The following is a 16,431-nucleotide window of genomic DNA, read 5'->3' as shown; positions in this document are numbered from 1 at the left end:
GGAGCGCCTGGTCACCAATGGAGTCCTAATACCAGTTACCCATAGCTCATGGGCCACTCCTATCGTTCCAATCGTGAAGAAAGATGGCTCTCTCTGGATTTGCGGTGATTTTAAAGTCACTGTCAACCCAGTGTTGTGTGCAGAGCAATACCCGCTTCCCCGCATCGATGACCTCTTCGCAGGCCTGGCTGGGGGACAAAAGTTCAGTAAGATTGATCTGAGTCAAGCATATTTACAGATGCATCGTCGATGAAAAGTCCCAAGAGCTGTTGACTATTGTGACTCATAAGGGGCTTTATCGATACTGTCGCCTACCCTTCGAATAACATCTGCTCCCGCCCTGTTCCAGAGGGCTATGGACCAGATCTTGTGTGGCTTGTCAGGAGTTCAGTGCTATCTGGATGATATCCTGGTCACTGGAAGAAATGAAGAGGATCACTTAAAGAATTTAGAGGCTACCCTACAAAGACTGGAAGAGTATGGCCTACGAGTTCGCAAAGACAAGTGTGAATTCTTCAAGCCCTCTGTTGAATATTTGGGACACATCATTGATTCTGCAGGTCTTCATAAGGCCCCTGCAAAGTTAAAGCTATTGTGGAGGCTCCCCCCCTCGAAATGTAAGCCAGCTGCGCTCGTTTCTAGGACTCCTGAACTATTATGGAAAGTTCATCTCACAGTTAGCCACACTGCTAAAACCACTTCATGAGCTCCTTGGGCAGAACAAGGCCTGGAAGTGGACTGAAGCCTGTGATGTTGCGTTTAACAAAGCTAAGGATGCACTGCTAAATTCTGAAGTTCTAACGCACTTTGATCCATCCTTACCACTGCAATTGGCCTGCGATGCCTCCCTTATGGAGTGGGAGCAGTCGTGTCACATATTATGCCTTCAGGAGAAGAGAGACCTATTGCTTTTGCTTCACGCACTCTAAGCAAAGCAGAAACTAACTACGCCCAAATCGAACGTGAGGCATTAGGAATTGTTTTGGAATTCGGAAGTTTCATCAGTACCTGTTTGGGCGAAAATTTACTCTTCTCACAGACCATCGACCTCTGACATCAATTTTGGACCCTACACAGGCATTCCCCATTAGCTGCTAGTCGTATGCAACGTTGGGCATTGTTACTTTCAGCACACACATATGAAATCAAATATCGAAATCCACTCTGCACGGCAATGCAGATGGCCTCTCAAGGTTGCCTTTGCGGTCAAACACCAAGATAGTGCCCAAAAGGAAATCTTCTACTTTGAACAGGTAGAGAATACACCCATCACTGCTACTCAGATAAAGAAGGCAACTTCGCGTTGACCCAGTATTGTCCCACGTTATGGATCTGGTGATGCATGGAAAATCTCGACAAACCTCTCCGGTCTCATCAGACCTTGATCCCTACATGTCCAAGCGGATGGAGTTATCGGTCCAATCTGGTTGTTTGTTGTGGGGGAGACGTGTCATTATTCCACCACCACTGAGATCACAGATGTTAGAACAGTTACATTCCGGTCACTGTGGAATAGTGCGCATGAAGGAAATTGCACGAAGCTATTTTTGGTGGCCTGGACTGGACAGCGCTATTGAAGAGAAGGCAAAAGCTTGTATGTCATGTCAGGGTGTGAGGAATGCACCCCAGTGGGCACCCCTACACCCATGGGACTGGCCTGAAAACCCGTGGCAACGTATTCACGTTGACTTTGCTGGCCCCCTTGAAGGAAGCATGTTCTTGGTGGCAATAGATGCCCATTCTAAATGGCCAGAAGTCTCTATAATGCAGTCCACTTCTGCAGAGAGTACTATCCAAAAACTACGAGGACTCTTTAGTCGTTTTAGTCTGCCAGAACAACTTGTGAGTGACAACGGACCGCAGTTCGTTTCTCAGAAGTTTCAAAATTTTATGAAGGCAAATGGGATACACCACATCACGTCAGCACCATATCATCCGTCCACCAACGGATTAGCTGAAAGATTTGTGCAGACAATGAAAAACGCTTTGAAATCAGCAAGGGGACAACACTCCATTCAAAAGCGTCTGGATACCTTTTTACTTTCCTACAGAAACACACCTCATGCTACAACCCACGCATCTCCGGCCTTTCTAATGATGGGACGACAGCTGCGCACTTGCTTTGATCTGCTGAAACCTTCTGAACCCCGACAAATTGTGCAACATCAGCAGCAATATCAAGTCATCAGACGGGCACCCAGAGCAAAAGACCGAACCTTTAGCCCGGGACAGCCAGTTTTGGCTCAGAATTATACTTCCAGAGCTAAATGGGTCCCGGCCACAGTCATCACTCAAACAGGACCTGTTTCCTACACAGTCCGGACTGCAGAGAATCTTACCTGGCGGCGACATGTAGATCAGCTGTTGCCAGGTCATGCCAGTCCTCAGGACCCATCTGCAGTTGAGGGGTCTGACTTCACCTCTTCTGGTGAGGGACCGAATCACGAGTCACCTGTTTCTGACTGTTCTCCTCCATTACTGCCGGCGGCTGAGATACCCCTTTGCCCAGCACGAGCTGATACCACCTCCTCACCTGTTCGTGCTGCGGACCCTGAGCCCCTAGTGCTTTCGGGTGCAATAACACCAGAAGTTCGCCGTAATCCACCTAGAGACAGAAGGCCTCCTCATCGGCTGGATCTTTAGCTAGGGCGAACCCACGGTTATGGGGCAAAATAATCCCCAGGGTTTAGCCGGGAATGGAGGCAGTCTACCCTCCTTCTCTAGTCTAGTGTGTGTTTTATTTAGGGGATGTTCTTATTAGGGGGGGAGGAATATGTTGTGTATTTGGTTGTCATGGTTTTTGTTGCTATGGCAACTGAGTGAGATTATTATGGGTTAGCTCAACCGGTTTCAACCGGCGGAGTGAGCTCTCTGTGTCTGTAAATAAAATGGAGGTTTTGGTTAGCTGCCTGCTCTCTGGCCTCAAGTGATTGCTTCCTACACCGGCTGCCCCAAGGATTTAACAGATTAAAATCTGTATACCCAGTGTTAGTTTATCAGGGTGACTATATTGCTGAAATCATAGGGGGAGATTTTCAAAGGCACAAATGGCATTTCTGTGCCCAATTCCCACTGACTGTAAAAAGGAGTTAGGCGCCTAGCTGCCAACTGTGCCTTTGAAAATCTTCTACATAATGTTCTTTCTGCATCCCACTCTGAAACTGCTAGAGTTATCAGCTTATCTTTCTGCAGATATGGTTATCTGGAGAACACAAGAACCTGTTTAATAAAGTGTGAGGCTTGCATTTCAATTTTAAAAAAATTCAAGTAACTGGAAATTAAGTAGACATCTGATCTCATGCATATTCCACATAAAAATACAGCACATATCCTTCTTTAACAGGATCTCTTAAATACTGGAGACATTTAGTCCTCAAGGCTCATTTAGTTGTTTTAGTGCCTACTTAGCAAGTTAGAGAATCTTACTGTACCTACCCCAAAGATCTCCAGCTAGCATGAGGCAGACACTCTGTTGTGTTTGTCAGAACCTAATTAAACCTGCAGATTAGGTGAGATCATCTTGAGCTAGGTGAAGTTCCCATGGGACAGTAGAACATCCCCTTTCACCACCAAGTCTTGCTGTATGTTATTACTACTGATGTATTATTATCAGTTGCAGGTTCACACTTGGCACTTACAATGTGACTTGGAGTGAGGGATGCTTACAACGAATTGGGGACAAAGTGCATTCTTTTGGTCCACGCTGTGGGAGAACTAACTCAAACAAGTCCCGATGCTTCCCTCCCACAGAAACCCCCCAGGGAGGACTCGATAAGTTAACAACTCTGCCAGGTTTATTCTTCTGGAGTCACTGTCACATGGGAGGGGTTTGCAGCCCTGCAGAGATGGCATGGCTGACAAACCATGCTGATCCTCTGGGAGAGCACAGCCCAAGGATCAGAATCCTAAGGCAACCCCCATGGCTGGACCTTTCCTCTCCATTTCCATATCTTTTTGGTTATCTCTGCCTGAGTAAGCCTACAGGAGCACCTGGGTCCGAGATGTTTTCTTCAGGTTTTCTCAGTCTCCCAGCGCAAGCCGTCACGGGTACACTGCAGCCATCAGCATGCAGGGCCTGAAGCTCTGGAAGTGTATAATGTGCTGGCGTGGCGAAGTATAAGCCACTACATTGAGAGGAAGGACGGTCATGTAGTTAGGGCACTAGCCTGGCATCCAGGTTTAACCTGGGTTCAATTACCTGTCCTGTCCCAGCTTTCCCATGTCAACCTTAGGCAGGTCCCTTGGTCTTAGTGCCTCAGTTCTCCATCTATACAATGGAGATAGATGGGGAATCTCTATTTCACAGGGGTGTTGTGAGGATAAAGTTAACAACAATTGTCAGGTGCTCAGATACTACAAAAACCAGGGCTATTGAACTACCCGAGAGAGAGAACTTCTGTGTTTGTGTCAAGTATTAGGAGCATTCCCTTTCCCCTAAACCTCCTCTTCACTCACAGACATAATACTCATTCCCAGGATGCACTGGGACAGTTACTGAGACGTGTCCTTAGTTAGTTGAGTGAGCACAGAGAACGCATTGATGACGAAAAGTAGGATTTATTACACTTCATCAGACCATTCATTCAAGTATCCTGCCTTCAGCCATATCCAACACCTGATGCAAATCTTGCAAGGTGCACCTAATCAACGTTGCAATGTTTAGATGGAGAAAAAAATCCTTCGTGCCCCTCACGGTGATTAGCTTATAGCATGAAAGATGACATTTGGTTGCATGGTTATTGCTACAAGGTCTGTAAATACTGAGGATGCATTCAAATTTTCAAGTCTACTGACAGGACCTAGAGAGATATAGTGAGTTACCCTTGCTCCATCTGTAATATGCTGGTAGTAGTAGCCACCTGCAGAAAGAGCCTTAACTGCACAGCTTTAGCTGAGGATATGTGAACTGTAAGGGCACATTCATTAATATTATAACAGAATTGAATGATATTGCCAATACTATACAGTTTCTGTATTCACTGAAACAGAAATTAATTCTTGCACAGCAGTTGTCAAAGTAAGAATGCAGCATACACACCAGGAAATGAGATACGCCGTTTCCAGCCCACGCAGTCTAAGCCTGTTGGGGTGCTCTGGGAAAATGGATGCAACTTCAGGGGAAGAATCTCAAAGGCAATTGGAGAAGTAATGGACAGACTCATTCTAGCCTGCAAGAAAGAAAAGGAAAACAAAGGCGACATTAAGCTTAGGTACCCAGAAGTATGAATTATGTGCTTCATCCTGAAACATGAGCAGCAAAGATTTTGCAGCACAGATTTTAAGAAGCTGAGCTTTTCTTGGGGTGCACCCAGTGGGAATATCCCAGCAGCAATTATTGTTTATATAAGCCATATAAGATGCAGGAGAGAAATCAGCAGGTTAGATCGGGAGGTTAGATCAGAGGAGGAGGGGCAGCTGAGGGTCCAGAGGCCAGAGAGTGAAAGGTGAAAACCAGGCCTGAGTTTCTGGTTCTGTAATAAACTGATGGTTCAAAGTTGTAAAATTTATTGGGTAAACAATTTTTCTCTAATTCTCAAGGAGCAGTTTCTTTCTAGTTTCTCTTCTTCTGAGTTTTTGCTGGAAGTTGGCTGGGAGGTTGTGTGCTGCCAGCCAGGTTTTTTGTTCTCCTTGTTATGTTTTTTTGTATATTGCCATGGAGGTTGTATTGATTTGTGTCCATTTTTCCTTTCCTCCATTTTTGTCCAGAGATTTGGGTGTTTTTGCATATTCTGGCAGCACTGCAATTGGTGGCAGTATATGTGGTGTGCGTGCATTGGTGGTGTGATGGGGTGTGTGTGATGTGTGATGTGGTGGGAATGGTGTGTGATGGTGTGGTGTTGGTGGCGAGGTTGGTTGGTTGTGAGGGTTGGTGTTGCATTGGTGTCCTGAGCTGGTGTGTGCAGTTGTGCGGTGAGAATATGCTTCAGGTTGGCAGGGTTCAGGTTGGCAGGTGTCTGTGGGGCAGGCGACCTGAGAAGTGTGGGATCATTGTCCAGGATGGGTTGATGATCCCTGAGATGGCGTGATGATCTGTGATGATGGGGGGGAGGGTGTGATGGCCAGTGAGTCCTGTGGTTTTCTTTCTCTCTTGGTTTCTTTCTTGGGCTTCTCTTCTACACTTCTCTCTCTGGGGCTCTCTCTCTCTGTTTCTGTTTCCTTATTTCTCATGTGGGTACTAGTCTTGAGAGGATGCTTGGTGGATTTTTCTCTCTGTTGGTCTCTGTCTTCTCTCTGGCGGTGGTTCACGGTTGTGCTTGGCAGTGCTTGTGCTTGTGGGTGTGGTCTGGTGGGATGAGGAGGGATGAAGGTAGGCATAAGGTATCTGTAGGTCGGTAGGGGGTGGGGTGGTGTTAATGTGACCATGTGACCACCACTGTGTGTTGGTGTCTAGGAACTGGTGTGTAGATAGTAGAGGCTGGCAGGGGGAGGAGAGGGGTGGGAAAGTTTGAAATCATGGTGTGGTTTTCTTTTCTTCTCCTTCCCATCATGGAGGACTAAAACAAAGACTGTGAATGGAATGCCAATTACAACAACAGTTTCTCCTCCTCCTCTTTTTTCACACCTCAGCTGCTGCACAGGGCCCCATCCTCCTCCTGATTGATCTAACCGTTATCTCTAGCCTGCTTCTTGCTGCTTTATATATACACCTGCCCCTGAAATTTCCCATTTGCTTGCATTGCAAGAGAAGAAGTACCACCAAAGCTCAGCTCTGCAAAACATCTGTTAGTCTATAAGGTGCCACAGGATTCTTTGCTGCTTATCCTGAAACATTTCCTTCCAGCCGTAGTGATTGCTAGTGTGAGTAAGATAAGGATTTGCAGGATCAGGTGATTTATACTTAGGGAGATGGGTCTATCCCATCAAAAAGAGCCTTTTCTTTAAAATGGAGATTCAAACAGTGATGGAGAGGACAGAGCTGCAAGGTGACAGAGACAGAAGAAAAGGTTAACTGAGCCATGACAACGTCTTGCACAGACAACATTTTAATAGGTACCCTGTCGTTCTTAACTAGCATCTATTTTGCCCTAGAAACACATGACATTATTTCCCTTCTGTTAAACACCTTGTGAAGGAAGAAGAAGAAAAAAGACAAGAGATTTCTTTTGAAAACTGAGCAATATATGGACTATCCTAAATATGGACTAATTCATCCTATGAAATTTTTACCCAAGAAAAATTAATCAGAGCCAGTTTTGCCAGTGAAAGCAGCTTTCTCCATGGATAAAAATGGAAGAGGGACATTCACCAAGAGAAAGGGCAGTTTTCACCTGCCAAACCCCCTCCCCCCCAAAAAAAAAATCCTGAAAGGAAAGTTAATTTGCTTTGTTTATTGCTATTGCAAGAAAACCTTTTTTTTGGTAACTTTTTCCATAGGAAGACATGTTCTGCCGGATCCATCCCCCACTGCCTTGAAATAGGAACTACCAGCTGTCAACTTGAACTTGGTAATGGAAACAGGATGTGGTAGATTGAGCCGTATTAGTCTTAGAATGGGTCCTTTCTTCCCAGTAGAATTCACACTAAAGCTCAGCAATTCAATAGGTGGGGAGGAAACAGACCTGGAGGAACCGGCCATCATGATATGCGGTGAAAGTATGCTGAACTCAGAAAGAGATAGCATAGTGTGGCAAGGCACCTTCTCAGTCTCCCCAGCCTCTGCTGCTTTTAGCCCTGGTGAGACAGGCTTGGGTAATATGGTCCCCCTTGGGACACAGGGGAAGTCTGCTCCCCGTATCTCCACCAGTCCTGTTTAGAGTCTTTTTACTCCCTTGTGGGAGAGAGTACTGCCTCTCCTCCTGGTGAGGCTCGCTGTCGTGCTGCTCTAACACTCCTGGTAGCAGGGCTCCTTCTCTCTCTGCTTTGCCCTCTCCTTCCTCCCAGGGAAGGGTTTAAAAAGGTCTCAGGCAGCCCTAAATTGGAATCAGCTGATCCTAATTAACCTCAGGTAGCTCCCCCTCAGCTGATTCTAAGTGCTACCTTGGTAACCTTTTCTCAGCTGAACCTGATTGACTTGTAGTTGCCTCCCAGTTGATAAGGAGGAGGGCCTTTTAACCCTCTGGGACTGATTCCTACCCCTCCCTTGCAGCTGTCTGTCCTGAGTTTATCACAATAGGTAGATCTCATGAGATTGAACAAGCAGCCCTTTGGATCAATAGGACATGGAAATGACCTGCTGGAGCCAGAATACTCGGTCCACTAAGGAGCCAAAGGAATGCTGCAAACTGAGTATCCCTCTAGTAGTTCATCAGGGAACACAGATGACATATACCATGTTACAAACTGATGAAACCCTATCACATTATAGATCATCCAAGATCTTAGCACAATATACAGTGTGATCAAAGACACCAAACACTGGAGTTACTGGAGCACAAGCTGTTTGCTTTCATTGCATATTTTTTTCTATTTCATTTTTATTATTTCTCCATCTCGTATCTCTCGCTGCTGCTCACCGGATAGAATATTAGTGACTGCAAGTGTAAATGAAATTAATGTGACAGCAGCAGTCCAGAAGGGTTGGTCTCATGGGTATGGCAAGCCCCCAGCCCACTACCATTACTGTCCTTTTCCTTTACTACTTCTGAGCTTTTCGCAGCAACAGTATTCTCATCCATCACCGAAACAAAGGTCTGGAATACTGAAGTCCAGTATTCGAACTAGGATCCTTCTCCTTTCCTGCTAGTACACTGGTCTGTCACCACAAGCATAATCTTTGCTTCCTTGTTCACCTACAATACTGTAAGTAACCAGGGGTGTCATGCAGACCTGGCTTCCTGCCAATGGCTTCTTTAAGAAAACAGGTTCTTAGCAAAATGACTATGTTTTTCCGAAAGAAAAAAAGCAAAGCAACCACACTGCTCACATAGCTGAAAGCGATACTATTCCGTTCCAGTCCATGGCGTTTACTCTATTGGAATACAGAGAACAGAGCCAATGTTTTCCCACCAATCACCATCTCCAGTGTAACAGACTAAATCCTGTGCAAATTAAGCTAAGCAGCGTCTGTTTGTTTAGACAATAACAATGAAGTCTCACCGGGGGCACACCCACTTCAAATGATGACAAAATAGGCAAGGCACAGAAATGCAAATACCAAGCATGATGTCTATGATATTTAGTTGTAAACAGGGTAGAAGGCATTATTGTGCTGTGCACACACTACAATTTCATAACTGTTACAGCAGAAGCTATGGGACAAATACTGGCTGCTCCTTAGAAAAATGCAAGCTTTTGCTTCAGCTGGGCTCTTCCTATGCCAGCAAGCAGTTAAATACCCCCCCATAAGGAATTCTATATTTGGAAAAGGCCTTTTACCACATCCCCATCGCTGTGATTCTGAAGATGCACAAGAGAGGCATCTTACCTGGTCCAAGCTCTGCTCCCAATCAACTTGATTATCCTCCCAGAGTGAACCTGATACAACCACAATGCACGTGATCTGGCTATAATCACAGATCTCAATAGAAGGATACTTCTGTGTGTTAAAGGAGACACATCCTCTTCTACAATGTACGTTTTTGCACACTTTAACAACAGTCTGGGCCAAAGGCTCTCCCCATTTAACTGACTACTGAAGTTAGTGGGATTGCAAATGGTGTAACTGAGAAGATAATTTGGGCCTGTATGTGTACATACATTTCCTGTAACATGGGTGCTATATTTTATTTGTTACATTAAGATAGGTTTCCTTGTGTTCTATGTAGAGAGTTTAGCTGGTTAGCAATGTAATGGGAGATTACAGCCTTAAAATGTTCTGCACATTATTGGTGTTGATTATTAAAACTATAATAGTCTTCTTCATTCTGCTGTTTTCAATTGTTGCTTACAAGTCTAAGGGTTTGTCTGCACAGTGGGTAATGTGCTCTATAAGTGTGTGATTTCTAAAGGCACTAATGTGTTATGCATCAGTTGCTCTGTGTAGACCCTGCTGGTGTGCACTGAAGGTGCCCTAGCGCGCTTTGATGTAATACTGTTTCAAACGTTAAAGTGCACCAGCAGGGTCTACACAGACTAATTAATTTGTAACACAGTGTGCTCTGGAAATCACACCCCCATAGTGTGCATTACCCCACAGTGGAGACATACCCTAAGTTTCCATTGTTTCACACATCTAAAATGCATGTCTTTGACATGAGGCTCTGAGGGGGACACTGACAGGAGTCTACTTAGCAAGGTGAGAGATCGGATTTGCTTTTTCCACTGTTTGTTATTTCCAGTGCAGAATATAAAATGGCATTGTTTGGCATAACCATCCTCTGCTGTCCTGTTTCTGGATTCCTCAGAAGTCCAGCAGCAAGGGACTTGGGTTCTGCTGAATTACCCAGAAGCTGTGTTCTACCAGATGCATGGTTGACCACAGTCAAGTTAAACTGTCAGGGTTTACCGATGTGTTGAAGTAGAGAGGGGAAGAGAGAATGACTAGATGCTGCTAAAACAGCCCCTCCAAAAGAATTCTGAAAAACAGATGGGGGGGGGGTCACAGATTTGGATTGCCCCTAAAGAATCAGTGGACTACACAGGACTGTGGATCGGACACTGATTTTGCTCTAGTCTTCTGAATATATGATTGCATTAAAATAGATCTATAACACTCCAGGCTGCATTGAGAGATCCTGCACTATGTAAATGAATGCAAGTCGGTGGCCAGGCAAAATGAAACCGATTTACCAACAATGGTGTGAATTTCTCTCATTCCACTTCAGGCAGTGTTAACTTCAAAGGCTAGCTGGGACCAGTTAAATGTTAACACTTTAAAACACGAGATTAGCAGATACACAGCTTGTTATGGGTGATATTTCATTGTAAGTGACAGCCGAGTCCAGCTCCATGTTTGGACTCTGGGGATTTATATGGACTCCCCTCTTCATGGCAGGTCAGCATCTTACTGGACCTGAGCAAAACAAAGACCAACTGTGACAGACTATACACCTCTGTTCACACCCTACTGTAATAATTTTTGTACAAGGTATGTTGTGTGAGGTGTCATTGGAAAACTCAATTTGCTGATCAATAATATCATGGCAAAATCCATTGGCAGCATTATATGTGAAGCTATAAACAGAAAGCTGAAATCATGAATAAAAGTATGTTTTCCAGAGAAGTCTGGGGAGCGACCAAACCATTTCCTCAGAGACAAAGGGCAAGCTGACACCACAGACAGGTGTAAACAAGTGGCCATTTTTTGGCAGAAAGGGGGTAAGGGCAAAAATCTACAGTTTAGCAAACAAACAGCATGGAGTTTCTTCCCACACAGACTGCCTGTCGCCTTGCTCCCAGCTGGAAATATTTTACAACAGGCAACTGAAACTCTTAAATCCAGAGGCAAACACCCAGGACACCCCCTTCTCTCTCCCTGCCCATCTCATTCACTGCACCTGAGGAGACAAAGGAAACAGCTGTTAGACTCTGGGGGAGGGATCCAGGCCCAAAGGGTTTGGTAAGTAAGACTGCTAATAGCATGTGGTGAGAAAACAGTTTTGAATCTGATATAGTTTGTTAAGTTAGGCACCAGTAAGTGTTTTATGTTTCTTTTTCTTGTCCATTTCTGACTTTTACGGCTCATTACTTGTACGCACTTACAATCTCTCTCTTTGTAGGTAATACACTTGTTTTACTCTTTTATCCAAGCCAGTGCATTCAAGTTAAAGTGTCTGGGTAACTCTGTTTGGGGTAACAAGTTGTGTGCAAATTATTCCCTTAAAGGAATAACGGATTTCTAAGTAGCCCTTATACTTGCACAGTTGATTGCAGTTTAAAGTTAGCAGCAGAAAAAGAAAGTGGAAAGGTTTAATGGAGACAGTGTTTATTGGTAGCAATAGTTTTCAGCCTAGGGAGCAGATGAGTAGAATGAAGAGCATCTGGGAGAAGTGAAAGATGATGAAATAATTCATTGCCCTTTCTACAAGCTTTAATATTCTAGATGCTGGCTAACATTTGTTGTAGCATTAATTACATTTCCACCACCGTCCATGCTACCGAGCAATTATTTTTACTGCCTTTTGTTTAGAACGAAGTCTATGCAAGTCTGAAAATAATTTTTCCCCTTGAAAACAATCAGTCGTTTGCCCAGTATTTTACACAATGCTGAAAATAACACGATCGCTTTTACTAAAAAACATCAGCAAGGTCACTGTACATCACATGCCCAGAATGTTGTCTTCTGAGCCAGCAGCATCACTCATTGTCAGCAGAACCTGCCCATAGTGAGCCCGAGCCCGCATAAGGTGCTGAGCACCTTCAAGGAGCTAAGGGTTTACAGCGCATCATAGGATTGGCCCAATATTTGTTAGGACCCAGCTGTGGTAGCACCAGCAGATGAGCTCATGTTGTGTGGGCCTACAGAAATTTGGCATGCTGAGTTCTTGTGAGGAGAGAATGGAGGCTAATTTTTCCATCAACTCTATTTTTAGAATCAATCTGGCTGTCTTAATCATTTTAAGGTAGATCAAATATAGGACATAAGGCCCCCAATCTTGCCAGCACTGATGGAAACACTGAATGTTAGGCATTCAAGTAGTCTCTCTGACTTCAACAGGACCGCTCATGTGTATAAAGTTAACCATATGCTTAAGGGTTTGCGGGATCAAGGCCTAAATTCTTAAAGGGGCTCTCTTTAATACAATGGCAGTCAGACACATTCTGTTAGCATTTCTAAGCGTCTACACAGAGAAAGGGAAATACTAAATGCAGCAAACTCACCAACACACAATCCCTGACAGGAGCTTTTTTATTTGAAAACCTACATCTTGCTTCCAAAGCTAGGCCTAAAGTGTTTCCATTTTATTAGCAGAAAGCTGCATACAGATGCCTCCTTTCTGAGCCTACTTTAGCTCTCTCAACATACAGGCTAAATTCTGCTCTTGGATACACACACAGCTCTCACTAAAGCTCATGGAAACCTTGATCTTGCCTCCAGGAGTCGAGCAGTGTTGTCTGCATGAGCCAAAGTGGCAGATGGCCTTTGTCACAAGCAGCAATAACACATTTCCTAAAGACACTACCAATGGGCAATAATCAAACCAATAGTATCAATTTACAGGCTCCCATGGAGAGTTTCTGTCAAGCGCTTCTTGCACTCCTTCCCTCTGGGAGTCAATGGGAGTTTTGCCTGAATAAGGAGTGCAGCATTTGACTTAGAAGTTAAGGAACTGGGGGGGGGGGTTCTCTCTTTGAAGAGATGCAGCAGCCCCCAAGGAATAACACTGCACAGTAACAGATTTCATTAGTGTATTTTTATTGACGTTAGAAGACTGATTTGTTCCCCCCTCTTTCCATCTCCCCGCCCGCCAAGAGAGAGATTTGATGCTATCGCTCCCCATTACACACCATGTGACAGAGCAGAAGCTGCATGCTTTTAGCAACAACAGAAGCCTCCTGTCTTCAAGACAGTCACTGGGCTGGTGAGAGTTTCATTTTACATGCTTGGTCACCACAGACCAGAGGCCCAAAGGAAAGCAGACAGAGCTGCTGCGAGATGCAGCCTGAAGAGAGAAGAAGATGACAGCAGAAAGAAGCAGCCGGAGAGGAGGAGGAGGAGTACAGTGCCAGAGAAGAGAGGAAGGATCGTGTCCAATTTCTTACTTTTAACTGGTCCTCTGGGAGGTTCCTCAATTGAATCTCTCTCTCCGACTGTGTCTCCTTCTCTAGATTCCTTTTCCGATACCTCTCCAGCCACATGTCGTCACAGCTGAAGCGCTTGTACAGGGGTTTGAGTCTCTTCCTCTGTGACGTCTTCTTGGCTTTTCCATCTGGGGCAAGGAAGGGGAGCATCCAGACTTTGCCCTCAATGCTGGAGGATGGCCGCAGGGACAGCGTGATCTGAGGGGACCTCTTTTTGCGATGCAGAACCCATTTCTCATTGGGCCTTTTTTCAGGTGGCGTTTGACTTTGCTGTTGGGGATCCTGTGTTATAAGCAGCAGGTGAAAACTCAGGGTGGTTTTTTTATCATGACTCAACGGCAAAGCTCAGCGCCAGGGCCCAGAACCACTTGGAGAGCTGGACCTTTACTTGAGCTCTGGAAGACTGAAATCCCATCCTACCCACCCCACCTCCGCACACAAACCTGAGAACCTGACCAGTGCAGCACTGATTGCATCGTACAGAGGTAACTACCAGGGTGTTGCACAGATTTGATTTCTCTCGTTTATTTTAAAGGCCCAGCAGAAGCTTAAAGCTGAAATTGGGTTCCATAAGTGGGAAGGAAGGAAAAACACTGTGGCATTAAAACAAAAATCACCTAATGGGTCATTTGCTGGCTTTGGAAAAGAGAGTTAATGGGGAAAATGATCAGTGATGTTCTGAGCCTGCCAAAATTTTCCCCTTTTAAAATACCATATAGTAGCTGCCTCACACATTATAGGCCAGATTGGGACAACAAATGATAGCCCACATGCAGGAGAAGGAGACAGTAGAGGAACCTTGACTCACTTAGCCAGGACTGCTCCAGGGCTTTCAGCATGCTGGAGCGGCAGCTTTGCTATCCTTTGATAGAGTGCAATGCAGGTTCCCTTCTGCCCTGAGCAATACCTCCCTCAATCCCCACTAGCCAAGTGCGCGGCCTCTGCTCCCTGCGCTCAGCCACCAGGGAAGGAATCATCATGAATACTCATCCTTGTGCACTCGTACAGGGTTAGTCACAATCTAGTCCTGTGGATTATTACAATAGTGCTACTAGTAGGATTTAGGTCACTCTGTGCGTGCAATATTGTTTATAAAGGTGTCTCTGGAAATGCTATCATACCCTGGCTTGCCTGTCTGTGCTTTCCCCACAGCTAAGGTACTTAGCTATGAAAGGTATAAGAACCCCCTGGATGCCTGTTGGTCTGACACATGAGCCCAGGGCCTCTGATGTGGCATTTCATGTTATCAATGTTACTTACCTGACATTTAGCTGAGGAATTAGGAAGCTGGGGGGTAAGGGGAGATTGCGTAAGTTTTGGGTTCACTCCCTTTCCTTTTCCACGTGCTGCTGTGCACCCCCCCACACACTTTTACACAGGAACTACTTGAAAATGGAGAGGTCACAAGGCATTTCACCATTAATCCATGTCGTATTGATGGAAGTTTGATAATATGTAAGGTAAGAGATCAGCGACACTAGGGCAGGAATCATCTCAGAGCAAAGGAGGTGAACTACATCCTCCATGTCAGGGAGGGTTTATTTCTAGAGTGACTGGGGTCTCCCTGCTATCCCCCAATTTGTTTGAAGAACTCATGTATGACAAACTTTTTTTAAAATAGTAATTTTCCATCTGTTCTTAAACCAGATCTCCACATAAATAGTGTTGTGCCAGCTCAGTTCTCGCTTGCAAGTGGTGTGTGATGCCACAGCCTGGCAACAGTATACATCCTTACCAACACGGATGGGAACGCAGAGAGGGAAGTGTCTGCCTGAACTACATGAGACTCTGACCCCAGTGCCTCAAGGAAGGGCTGCAGAGGGGAAGAGGGGATGTATTGGGACTGCCTTTTATTGCCTGCTGAGAACACAGTTACATAAATAAGTAAAAGCATGTCAAAAACAATCAGATTGATTAAGTCACTTTAAGGCCCATCTAATGTGATACTCTGGCTGCGAGGCAAACTGTCAGCAGTGCAGAACTGGGTCACTCTATACTTTCAGCATAAAGTCTTCTGTCTTAGAAACAAGTTTGAAATTGTTAACAATTTTTGAGGGGAAGTTGGAGGCAGTTTTTTTTTTTTTACACAAGAATTCTACATTTATCCATCTGTCTAGCCATCCCTCCAGTTATACCACCCACTAATCAGATATGGGGGGGGGCGCGGAGGGAAGAGGAGGGGAGTAGTCTTTTAATCTATTGTTGACTGTATTTTCTGACATTTTTATATAGCAACAGATATCCAGAGGTATAGTCCTGAATATATATTTAATTGGCAAACCCATATTGGAGAGACTTAATTCTATTATTTTATTACAATATATATCTCATTAACGTTTACTTTGGTCAACACCTGTCCTGGATATTCAGAGTTCCCCTGTGAAAATCACCCTGCATGTTGAACCCCCTTAGCTATAATGCAGGGTTCAGGGCTACCCCCATTTCACAATGTCCCAAATCAAACCACAGTACCTAAAATAAATCTACCTTGGTAGCAGTCAAAGGTCCTATGTACTTTCATGTGTCAGAATTCATATCTTGGAAGCTAGGACAGTTACTTTAATTTCCTTAAAACAATATAACTCCACCTATTCGTATTCTGCAGTATGAAGAACAGCCACCAAAGGGAGGACTAAAACTGCTCCAAACCATCCAAACCGTGGGCTGGAAGCAATTTTAATTTCCATGCTTCCCTTTCAATTATTTAATTAAGCCCCAGTTCTAAGTAATTATTTATTTGCTCCTAATGGTTGGATTTCAGAGTTTAGGCTCACACAGTCAAGGCTTTACATGCCTTCTCTCTCCATCCTA

General features: G+C 44.7%; 1 protein-coding gene across 1 annotated transcript in view; it reads right to left on the bottom strand.

The window, feature by feature from the left end:
• Nucleotides 1-16,431, bottom strand: part of ARHGEF4 (Rho guanine nucleotide exchange factor 4) — a 330,462-nt gene that overhangs the window by 166,329 nt on the left and 147,702 nt on the right. The window contains 2 exon segments of the mRNA XM_039487676.1: nt 5,039-5,168; nt 13,582-13,902. Coding sequence (XP_039343610.1) covers nt 5,039-5,168; nt 13,582-13,902 — 451 coding nt within the window.

This window comes from Mauremys reevesii, linkage group 9 (genome assembly GCF_016161935.1).
Source record: "Mauremys reevesii isolate NIE-2019 linkage group 9, ASM1616193v1, whole genome shotgun sequence".
In the NCBI taxonomy this organism is placed as follows: Eukaryota; Metazoa; Chordata; order Testudines; family Geoemydidae; genus Mauremys; species Mauremys reevesii.
The sequence above is the reverse complement of the archived record's forward strand: the minus strand, read 5'-3'. Positions and strand labels throughout refer to the sequence as shown.